This window comes from Austrofundulus limnaeus, unplaced genomic scaffold, assembly GCF_001266775.1.
Source record: "Austrofundulus limnaeus strain Quisiro unplaced genomic scaffold, Austrofundulus_limnaeus-1.0 Scaffold69, whole genome shotgun sequence".
In the NCBI taxonomy this organism is placed as follows: Eukaryota; Metazoa; Chordata; class Actinopteri; order Cyprinodontiformes; family Rivulidae; genus Austrofundulus; species Austrofundulus limnaeus.
The window spans coordinates 528,047-539,888 of NW_013952471.1; the positions used below are offsets into that span (position 1 = coordinate 528,047).

Below are 11,842 nucleotides of genomic sequence, written 5' to 3' on the forward strand. Positions count from 1 at the left end.
GTATACATACAATCCAATCCCTGGGATTGTCCTCTGCTACATCTCCTATAGTCTCATGATGAGCACTGTGGGCTTTCAAGTCCAGCTACTGCAACTTTAACAAAAATCTCTTCAAACTTCATATTGTCACACAATTACCTTAATTACAAACACCTGCTGACGTGACAGGCACATAGAAAACACATTTGAATTTGGTCAAAGTTCATTCTGCAAGTCCACTGCTGCATGGCAATGCACACTTGTTTTTACATCGTAAAAACCCATGTCTAGTTTTATTTTTTTCTCATTTTTCTTTTTATATTTTTCTTTTTACTGTATATTGTATATAAAATTATTTGTTTTGTTTTAATGAAATTAGTAAAGAAATTGGTTTGAATTGAAAAAGATCATCATTTAAGAGAAGCACTCCAACCACGACTGAATTGATTTAAATGTTGAACAGGAGGGAGCTTGATACAATACAATCTGATGTTTTAGCGTTTGCATTTAAAATCATTTTTGCTAATTAGAAGATTAATTATCACATAGCTGTAGCGGCCACCTTGAATTGGACTGACTATGCGTTTTGAATGAGTCTCAGCTACTACCACACCAAACTTTACTTCAATACCTGTAACAAACTGAAAAATTTTGTTTGCTGTAGCGGCCATCTTGAATTGGGTTAACTCCTAAAAGTTAATCAGTTGTAGATGTTCATCCACTCCTGATTTCCTGAAAGTTTCATTAAAATCCGTTGTGTGGTTCTTGAGATATTTTAGTAAAAACATTTCATTAGAGGAGTGTGGATACATTATATGATAGAACGGCCTGCCATACATTCCATCAATCAGAGTTCTAGTCAGAAAGTTAAAAACAGAGCTGGCATCAGTGAAGCACGTGCCTGTTTAATACTAGTTAAGTGAAGGACAATAAGATGGAGGCGCAGCGGGGTTTGGGGGTCGGTGTCGCCCACACTTACGCTCCACGTCGGTCAGCTTGCCCCGCTCCTCCTCGAGCTTCTTCTTCAGGGTCTCGCTCTCCTTCTTCAGGGAGGTCAGGGTCTCTCCTTTCTGGAGCCCCTGGCAGGCCATCTTCAACAACAACAACAACGCGACGGACAGACAAGAGAGAAAGAGAGGAGAGGGCAGAATGTGGAGCACCGGCCAGGCTAAAGGTCCATAGAAAGAGCGCTCATCCTCCTCGAGCGCGACAAGTGATGCTGCAGCCGCGCGCGCCCCTCACTGCTCGGCCCCGCCCACTCCAGACCATCATCTCAAAAACCACCACAAAGTAAATATAAACATAAACTACACCTGTATGAAAGTGTGGAAGCCCATTTATGCCACTAAAAATATCAAGTTTTACGTCAAAATGACAAGCAGTTAAATCTAAATTAATATTATTAAAGTCATGTTTATAAGATGTAAAAAAGTCATAATGATGTTATGTCACACTTGAAAGTTTAAAGACAAAATTAATAAATTCAAAGTCGTTATTAGGATGTTTGAAGTCAAAATTAAGAGTTTAAAGTCATAATTATGAACTGATAATTCACAATTATGAAAGTAAGAGTATTAAAGCCACAACTACTCATAATATATAATTATGAGGTTTAAAGTCAAAATTATGATTATGAAGTCGTGATTATAAACAGAGGTCTATTAAGTACTTGAAAAAAGAATTAAGTAAAAGTAAAAATACTTTAACAGAAAATGACCGGTAAAAATTAATTCACTGATTAGAAAAGTGCTTAATTAAAAGTCATATAACTGCTCACAAAAATTGGGAAAGTAAAAGTACTTTTACACACTCTAATAAATAAACTGTTGAATTTACTGAACCAAGCTGGTTCCACTAAACTAAGTTGAGTAAATTAAGGCAATATACATATTTTCTTTTTTTTGATGTAAATATGCTTCATGTTTACTCTACTAGGGTTAGTGGAACCAGTTGACATGACTTGGTTGAGTAAATTCAACATTTAATTTTTTAGAAACCACTCCTTTCATGATGAGTTTAGACATTTAATTTTGTAACGACTAACTAGATGTTACATTTTAAAGACGTAAAAGTGTAATTTTTAGGTTTTAAATGTAATGAAATAAAACAATATGAATACTTGGTAAAATTACAAATCCTCAAAGAAATACTTAAGTACTGTAACAAAGTAAATGTACTTAGTATGGGTTAAACCTCTGATTATAAGATGCAAAGCTGTAACTATGAGTATTAAAGTCAGGACTGAGTATTAGTCATYATTTTGAGATGCAYAGTCYTTGTAGTAGTTGWAGTTCTGAAGAATGAAAACATTTAAATTTCATATTCATAAGATGCAACTTTTATCAGTTTAACGGTGGGAAGGATCTTCTGATCATATTAATGTAARGTTTTATTTTATAAACCAGCTTCTCACATGGCCTGGCCCTTGCCTCATGRAGCTCCYCTCAATCCTAGTTTCCCTTCAAGTGAAGGACAAGAGTCTGGTTTTTACCAGGCCACTTCTCACAGATAAAACCCACTTGATGACTTTATAGCCAGCTCTCATCGCAGCTGTATTTGTCAGTTTAATCATAATAAATAATCACTCTGGAAAATCCCAGTTTAAACCCATATTTAGATTTTATAAAGGAAGTTGCTGACGAATCATGAGGTGAATAATTTGTGGAACYAATAATCCAGTTTTGATCATCTGACTGCAGGAACTTGACTCTCATTATAATATCAGCACAGAATAATTCATCCTCTGCTTCTAGTTGTTACCATTTCCACGCAGAAGGAGCAGTAGTTGATGGGCTCATTCTTCAGGTAGATGTTCATCAGAGGACTGGCTTTTGAACAGTTGTCACACGGGCCAAAGGTGGCCGCAAGGAACGTCTGGTCGCACATGGCTGCAGAGGATCACCAACACTCTGTGGAAACACCAGAGATCATCTCCATCAGCAGAGCTGTAAAGTAACTGAGAACAAATACTTTGTTGCTGTACTTAAGGAGAAATTTTGGTTATCTGTACTTGAGTAATTATTTTTCAGCGTACTTTTTACTTTTACTCATTACATTTTTACACAATTATCTGTACTTTCTACTCACTACATTTTTTTAAAAGGTAAGAAGTAGAAAGTCGTTACTCCTATTTTATTCTGAGTTATTACTTAAAAAAATACTATCCTGATAAATTGTGTCTCCTGGATAGAGTGAATATAATTGTGGTTGGATGAGAAGTATAAATATATATCATTCTGACACACTATTAGTTTGTACACAACCCATCACAGCTGCACGCCGTTAGAAAAAATATTTTTTGGAGAAGTCACCTCCCAATAAATGTCATTTTGGAAAATCTAACTGCTCACTTTTACTCAGTACTTTTACTTTTAATACTTAAGTAGATTTTGTGTCAGAAATTTACTTTTGATACTTAAGTACAAAAAACATCAGATACTTTAAGACTTTTACTCAAGTAATATTTTTAGAAGACTTTAACTTTTACCAAAGTATTTTTATGATAAGATACTTGTACTTTTACTCAAGTATCACTTTGAGATACTTTATACAACACTGTCCATCATCCAGATCACACACTGTAGACTGAGTTTCTTTTAATCAAGCTTCTTTTTGGTTCTTCAGTGCTGTGTGTGTGTGTGTGTGTGTGCGTGTGTGTGTGTGTGTGTGCGTGTGTGTGTGTTGAGGTTAGAGGGTGTACACAGGAGATAAGTAGTTGCTAATCTACTGCAGTCTGATCCTTCTGAGCTTCAGACCAGAGGAGCAGCAGCTATTCTGGGAAACACACACGTTCAGCATGCACCAACTCAGTGACTGCATCGTAACAAACAGTTATTTATAATTAATCTACAGAAAACAACCTGTAAACATTTTTGTCATGCTACATATGGGATAAAATACACAAAAAATGTCAAGACAAGTTTTGTAAATATGATTAAAATACATTTTCTGAGAATATACACTTTATACAGTTTACTTTTAAGATGTTATGTGTAGAATTTTGTATATTGTTGGAATATGTTTAAGTTTGTCTCAAACTTCTCCTCTGAGCTGTTAAGTGAAAGCAGAACTACTGCTTTTATTTTGAAAAGCCACGGCAATGTTTGATCACACATGGACAATTTTGCACAAAACACAAGTAAAAATTACAAACTGCACTACCACACATTTGTTTATATATTTTTAAAATAAGTATCCGTGACAGCAGATTATTATAAAACAATAACTAAAGAGTGATTCTTACCCGACAGGATATTTTTTAGCTTCAGGTGTCTGTGCCTGGAGATGTAAGTGAAGTTGTGGAGGATTGACAGCGAGGGATGATAAGCTCCTTAGGAAAGTGTCTAAGCTGTGACTCGGCTCTCTGCCTGCAGGTCATCGTTAGTGCCAGGAAATGTTTTTTTATTTTATAAAACATTGTTTTGACCTTAAGTTTATCAGTTATTTTCACATTTATCTCAAAAGCTTCAAAGTGACGTGTTAAAATTTGACAATATATCACCTGGCCTGTTAACAAGCTGGTTTAAAAACTTAGTTCTTGGTCTGGAGTGGAATACCAGAGCTCTACAGTGACTCCAGCCATTATACGAAGGGATTTCCAGACCATTTTCTGGTCATTTTTAAAAGGGAAATTACAGTGGGTAAAATAAGTATTGAACACGTCACCATTTTTAATGACATGAAATTTTCACCAGATGTCAGTAACAACCCAAGMGATCCATACATACAAAGAAATCAAACCATAAATGTCCAGAAATGAAGTTATTTGTAATAATGTGGAATGGCACAGGGAAAAAGTATTGAACACATGAAGAAAGGGAGGTGTAAAAAGGCATGGAAAGCCAAGACACCAGCTGAACTCTCTCAGTAATTAGAAAACAAGCCTGCCCCTTGTCAGTGCAAGTTAATATCAGCTGGTTCAGTCCCAAATGATGGCCAGGTATCACACAAGAACCTTCTGATGATGGGTAAAAGTAAAGAGCTCTCTCAAGACCTTCACAACCTTATTGTTGCAAAGCATAATGATGGCATCGGTTACAGAAGAATGTCTAAACTTCTGAAGGTTCCAGTGAGCACTGTTGGGGCCATAGTTCAGAAGTGGAAAGAACATTATTTCACCATAAACCGACCACGACCAGGTGCTCCTCACAAGATTTCTGACAGAGGAGTGAAACGAATTATCAGAAGAGTTGTCCAAGAGCCATGGACCACTTGTGGAGAGCTTCAGAAAGACCTGGAATTAGCAGGTATGATTGTTTCAAAGAAAACAATAAGTAATGCACTGAACCACCATGGCCTGTATGCACCCTCATCACGCAAGACTCCACTGCTGAAGAAACAGCATGTTGAAGCTCCTTTAAAGTTTGCTGCACAACATTTAAACAAGCCTGTGTAATACTGGGAGAATATAGTCTGGTCAGATGAGACCAACATTGAACTGTTTGGATGCCAGAATACACATCATGTTTGGAGGTCAAATGGCACTGCACATCAGCCCAAAAACACCATACCAACAGTGAAGTTTGGAGGTGGGAACATCATGGTGTGGGGCTGTTTTTCAGCATATGGTACTGGCAAACTTCAAATAATTGAAGGAAGGATGAGTGGAAAAATGTACAGAGACATTCTTGATAAAAATCTGCTTCCATCTACCAGGATGATGAAGATGAAACGTGGCTGGACATTTCAGCAAGACAATGAGCCCAAACACAAAGTCAAGGAAACTCTCAGTTGGTTTCAGAGAAAGAAACTAAAGCTGCTGGAATGGCCCAGCCAATCACCTGACCTGAATCCAACAGAAAATCTATGGAAAGAACTAAAGATCAGAGTTCATAGAAGAGGTCCACGAAACCTTCAAGATTTGAAGACTGTTTGTGGAAGAATGGGCCAAAATCACACCTGAGCAATGCATGCCACTAGTTTCTCCATACAGGAGGCGTCTTGAAGCTGTCATTGACAACAAAGGCTTTTGTACAAAGTATTAGATAAATTTCAGTAAGTGTGTTCAATACTTTTTCCCTGTGCCATTCCACATTATTACAAATAACTTCATTTCTGGACATTTATGGATTGATTTCTTTGTATGTATGGATCACTTGGGTTGTTACCGACATCTGGTGAAAATTTCATGTCATTAGCACCTCTAGTAATATATTTACTGAGAAAAATGGTGACGTGTTCAATACTTAATTTACCCACTGTATATTTGAAGACAAACTTGTAAAAGAAACAACTTTGAATGAAAGGTAAAACAGAAAAAAACAAGCTCTCATGGACAATCAATCAGTGCTGAAGGGTTTTATTTTACTTTTACAGGTTTGAAAGTTTATTCCAAGTTTCTCTTTTTTTATTTTTTAAATGGTGAACACATTCACGAAGCACAGCTACCAGAAACTACAAACAATCCAGTTTGTGTGGCGAACACAGGAGAGGAAACACATGGTACTGGCTTCACACTGGTACCACGACAGCTGGGGGTTTGACATTTCTTACGTTATCTTTTCTTAAACTATTCTCTTTAAAACGACATATTTAACTCTAGTGCTGATGAAGATGATGGTCATTTATAACGTTCGTTTCGTACCATACAGCTGACTCTCTCCTCTGAAAATAGAAAAATGAAGCAGAGGCATTTTTCAACGTTTGATCGCCCATGAGAAGAAAAAGAGCCGCTCGAAGCGATCCGTTATTTATCGTCTGTCCAGCCCATCTGTGACGCCTGCTGTAGGACAGGAAGATGCATTTCCAAAACAAAATCATCACATTATAAAGGAAAAAAAAAAAAAAAACAAACTTTAATGGATTTAAAAATACTGCACTGACAGAACAAACAATGCCACAAAGTTAACGGTGTGAGTCATTCAGATAAGGCTTTGTCTACAATGTGCAGCTGTGATCGTCAACATTCAAATGGTAAAATAACTCATTCCTTCTTAGTAAAACTAGCAGATATGTCCTCGTTACACAAGCCGTGACATCTAAACAAAGAAATAAAAGAAATAAAAGTGGTCCCAGTTAGAGCGGGTGGACGTTAAAGTGCCAAAAACAACTTGGAGGACAATCGACTTGGAGAGTTAATTCATTTGAAATTGATATTGTTCAGTCTCATATTGCTGAAAGGTGCTTCATTTTTTCAAGAACAAACTCATGAAAGAAAAGCTCGCAGAGAAATATTCCTTAAAGTGGTGATAACAAATGTGACCCGTCACATCGAACCGTGTCATTAAGTCTTAAAGTGGAGAAAGAGGAGCTCTAATGTTTTTGCCAAAACATTTGCAACAATTGCGTTTTGTCAAATAAATACTTTAAATGAAATGAAGCATAATCTTAATGTTTTAAGGCCTTTTTTGAGCCGTAGCTACAAAAAAAAAAAAAGATTTTGAGCTGAAAAGCCTTAATTTTTTGTCATTTTCCTGCGAGCTAGCAAAACGCTTTTTCTTTCCAGCTTGAATATCTTAATATATGTTGGAGGTTTCCGCCTTAAAATCACATCAAAAACTCTTCATTAAAGTAATAAATAGTATTTAGAGCAAATATCAGTGGGTTATCCWGATGAGGAAGAGAAATCACTTAATAAAACACTTAATATCTCTGGAACKGCAGAGCGGTTCCAGAGATATTAAGTGTTTTATTAAGTCCTTATCAGGATCATCTGAATATTTTGCTGAAGTCATTTTGACTAAATCRTCAGTTTAATATGATGGGTCACATATCACTGTAAACTGGGCAAAGTTCAAATWAAAAAAAACAAAAAGGCAAACTTGGTTGAATTTAACACCGACGGCACAAAAAGGAGGAAAGAAATCCATCTTTTTTTTCTGAAGACGTGTCAAAGCGGGCAGATTACCAGATTAACTCTTCAGTCGAGGTCTTTAATAACATGCGGGCTGGTTTCTCCGGCCTGTGACGAAGCCAAATCCATGCAAAGTTAAAACGAAGGAAGCAGCTCATGCTTCTAGGGTTCAGCTGCGTTTAAACCAGCAGCTCTGAAAGCAAAAAGCACAAACCAAAATAAAAGCATTTCATTTGCTGGGTTTTGGTAAAAGCACACGTTGTGAAACGTAAACAGGAAGGACTGAATCGGCTCACGACATTAAAAAAACAAAAACAAAGGTGTGTTGAGGCAATTTGCGCTAAACCAGCTTTAAACTGTTCTGTTCAGTCTGCTCTGTTAACACATGGCTTTATGATATGTATAACTTAATAAAAAAACAATACTGAAATAAATAATGATAACGATGAAACAATGTTCAAGGCTTTGACCAGAATAAAAATAATAATAACAATAAAAAGAGTGATGTGTGTGTAGTGTTGTGGGAGGAGTAAATGAGTCTCTCAGCTCTGGTCACAGCTGTAAACAGTAAAGATTTAAATCTGCGCTCCACTTCATCGGACAGAAAAACACTCTGAACACGAGCGCTTTAGGTTTGAATCGCAGTAATCATATCTCTGACCTCATATRAACACGAAACGCTGCAACTAAAACAGAGCTGCTGCTGGAAAGCGGTGGTCCCATCCTTCAGATGGTGGCAACACATACAATAAATAAAATACATGATATATATTATTCCTATTTATATAGATTTGTTGTGTATAAATAATATGGTACAGACAGGGAGTTCCCACGGAGCTCTGAAGAGTGGAACGTGTTGGGTGTTTTCTCCGTGTGGAAGGAGGGGGCGGAGCTAACGTTTGCACCAGCCAAATAACTTTTTTTTTAGGACCTGATCTCATCTAACAGCGTTTTCTTTGTTGGTGGAAGTTAGCCACAGCTACCTTAAAGAGTACTGGAAACATGGAGGTGGATGGAGTTGACTGATCGGGGTCCTGCGGCTTCTCTAAGAGGCGTTTATACAAGCGGTGGGCGGAGGCTGGAGATTTACAGACAGATTGAAACCAGCTGTTGTGGGTGAAGCCTGATTTTTGTTTGGCTCTTTTAGAYTGAGAGGAAGTGCAGTTTGTTCAGTAACTGTGTGTGCATATATCAGTACAGGACCGGATTGTTCAAATGGACTCAAAGTCTGGTTTTCAGGAGTGTTTTTGTGTTGTTGTTGTTTTTGTTTTCTCAGGTGACTTGTGAGTCCAGCTTGGAGCGGTCCTCATCGGCTAGACACGGGTGAGGAAGCCCAGGTTGAGTGAGCCGGGGATCTGGATGGTTTCTAGGGCCACGGAGGAGGGGCTGAACGGGAAGGTGACCGGATAGATCATCTTGGTGTCCATCAACAGCTGAGGACTCTCGCAACGATCTCGCAAACAAGCCTGGAAGAAAAGAATAAAATAACAAGTTTTCCCCAAGTTTCATTTGGAAAAACACATAAAATTAAAAACAAACAAACAAACAAACAAACAAACAAACAAACAAAAAAACTGAAGGGTTGTTTCATTTTTAAACAGCAGCTAGATTTTTTCCATCAGGCACACGGCAGCAGTTTCTATTTTAAAGTAGCTCATAATAAAACTTATACTGTATACACATATATACACAGTATATTGCATGTTTTTTGCCCGTAAAAAACCACACAAGTACAAGGGGAACATTCATCCATCAGTAATAATAATAACAATGATAACAATAATAACAACAACAACAACAAGGGGAACATTCATCCATCAGTAATAATAACAATAATAACAATAACAACAACAACAACAACAACAACAACAACAACAACAACAACAACAATAATAATAAAGATTTAGTTAAGATCTGATGCTTTCAGGCTGTTAATATGCAGGTCTGTGGGTCAGATCTGCAAAAGTAATACTTCACCAAAAATGTATGACTTGAGTAAAAATAAAAACTTATAAATGGATGTAAACTTTACAACAAATTCATAAATGCTAATTCAATATGAAAGAAAAAGTTCAAACAGAGGACTTTTAATTTGAAATTTAAAAAAGGATTTCAAGACTGAGTTCCCCTCCTCCTGATTAACATTTTTCTTTTAAATATAAACAAATGTTTTTTTTTCTGTAAATATAGTTTGAAAGAAGTTATGAATCTTTGTACACTGAGTGACCCAGTTCATTAAAAACAGCTTTTAATAACAAATGGTGGTAAATAAACATGTCAAACATACTTAAAGACAAAATTGCAACCTTTGCTGTTGATAACTATAAATAAAATAACTTGTACAGTGTGAGAGGAGTCTCAAAGCTGTTTTTGTTGAGCATTATTTATTAAGCCAGGTGATTTCGTAGAGATTTCTTACTAAATGTTAATAAATTACCTGTATGGATCGTATGAAAGGAACTGATACTCGCTCCTCAAACTCGTTGACTGGAGTGTACAGGTTCAGGACTTTTACAATCTGGAGACAAACCAAAATAAAAGCTGTATTTTAGCTTGTGAAATGTGATGAAATGGTTTTTTCAGCTGCTGTAGATGGCAGCAGAGTTTACCTGAGCAGTGGTGAGAGCCTGGCACATGGAGCAGATGGCCTCTGCGTCCTCGTTGGTCTTTTTCTTCACCTGCAGCAGCTGAGCGGCCTGAATCAGAGGCCCCAGCGTCTCTTTGGCTCCACAATTCATCAGTCCTTTGTCTCGAAGCCACTCCTCCAGCTGGCTCACGTTGTACCTGCGTGTACGGAGGATAAAATCAGAAAAAGAACCACATTCATCACTTAAAAACACAAAGCAGGCAGAATCCGAGCCTACATGATCTGCACGCCTTTGCTCCAGGAGCACATGTCTTTGCGCAGCAGCAGGTTGTTGAGCGTGACGGCTCCAATGATGTAGAACAGCTGCTTCACCACCTGCTTGATGAGCTCAGGGTCGGTGCCGTGCTGACACATGGTGGAGTGGAAGGCGCTGAGCTGCCGCAGGATGGAGTCCAGGGTGTAGGTGCCTTCATCGGCGATGCTGGACGTGCGTTTACGAAGGCCTGTGGGCTTCACCCCCGACACGCCCTGGATGGTCTCATGCTCCAACATGCCGGACACTGGAGGGAGAACACACACACATTTAACAACCGGATCACGCGAGCCAGGTTCCAGTCAGACCCTCAGACGTGTGCACACCTATCATGGGCTGCAGGATGTTCTCCATGCATTTGACCAGCTGCTGGTAGATCTGAATGGCCAGGTCACTGATGACTTGTCTGTACTCAGCCAGGTCGAAGTTGGACAGACAGTGATCYTTCTGTCTGGACGTGTTGTGCTTCATGAAGGCCTGAGACACAAAATTAAATGAAAACAAAAAATTCAAATAAAAATAGATAAATCATGTTTCACATTTTTTATGGTTGTTTATTAGTTTTTCTTTATTTTTTTATGGGTGAACATCACAGCTGCTTGTTAGAAAAGCTAAATGTTCTTTTTGTTAATTGATTTGACCACTTAAGAGGCTTGAATGATGCTTTCCTCACTCACCTGTTGTCTGATTCTTACCCAACATTACATTTTCCAACTAAAACTAGTCTTAAACTGAAGAATGAGCTCTTAGGATGTTCATATAGACAAAATAATTAAATGTTTGCACTTTGATCCGAGTCGACCCTAAATAAACAAAACAAAACAGGTGAGTTTATCTTTACAACCTGTGTTGTAGRGGGGGCTCCTCTACAGGCAGATTGATTTGGTCATTAATAAAATGAGCTGCTTGAGCAAATATTTGTAAATCAGAACGGAACCTTTTCAATCTGAGCAGCAATAAAGACTCTAAACTGCCCAGAATAATAAATCTTCATTGTGTTTGCAGGTACTATATACATTTAAAGGGGCAATATCATGTAAAATCAACTTTTTTGAGTTTTATATCATGTTATAATGTTATACTCTCAAAAAAAACATGCCCAAAGCCTTGCTTTGACTCATTCATGCATGTTTGGAAAATCCTGCAGCGTTTTTAGGAAGCCATGCTGAGG

General features: G+C 37.6%; 2 protein-coding genes across 7 annotated transcripts in view; both read right to left on the bottom strand.

The window, feature by feature from the left end:
• The window catches only part of gnb5b (guanine nucleotide binding protein (G protein), beta 5b), a gene marked incomplete in the record, with an annotated part of 13,870 nt that extends 9,595 nt beyond the window's left edge, over nucleotides 1–4,275 (bottom strand). Inside the window, 3 exon segments of the mRNA XM_014010442.1 lie at nucleotides 959–1,070; nucleotides 2,740–2,888; nucleotides 4,223–4,275. Of these exon segments, the coding sequence (XP_013865896.1) occupies nucleotides 959–1,070; nucleotides 2,740–2,865 (238 nt within the window).
• Nucleotides 4,276–6,261: 1,986 nt separating this feature from the next.
• myo5aa (myosin VAa) overlaps nucleotides 6,262–11,842 on the bottom strand; it is a 54,963-nt gene continuing 49,382 nt past the window's right edge. For all 6 annotated transcript variants that reach the window (XM_014010440.1, XM_014010436.1, XM_014010439.1 and 3 more), the window contains 5 exons: nucleotides 10,998–11,148; nucleotides 10,636–10,918; nucleotides 10,381–10,555; nucleotides 10,209–10,289; nucleotides 6,262–9,237 (listed from right to left, as the gene is read on the bottom strand). In XM_014010440.1, the coding sequence (XP_013865894.1) occupies nucleotides 9,085–9,237; nucleotides 10,209–10,289; nucleotides 10,381–10,555; nucleotides 10,636–10,918; nucleotides 10,998–11,148 (843 nt within the window). In that variant the 3' untranslated portion in view covers nucleotides 6,262–9,084. The remainder of the gene's footprint in view (nucleotides 9,238–10,208; nucleotides 10,290–10,380; nucleotides 10,556–10,635; nucleotides 10,919–10,997; nucleotides 11,149–11,842) is intronic.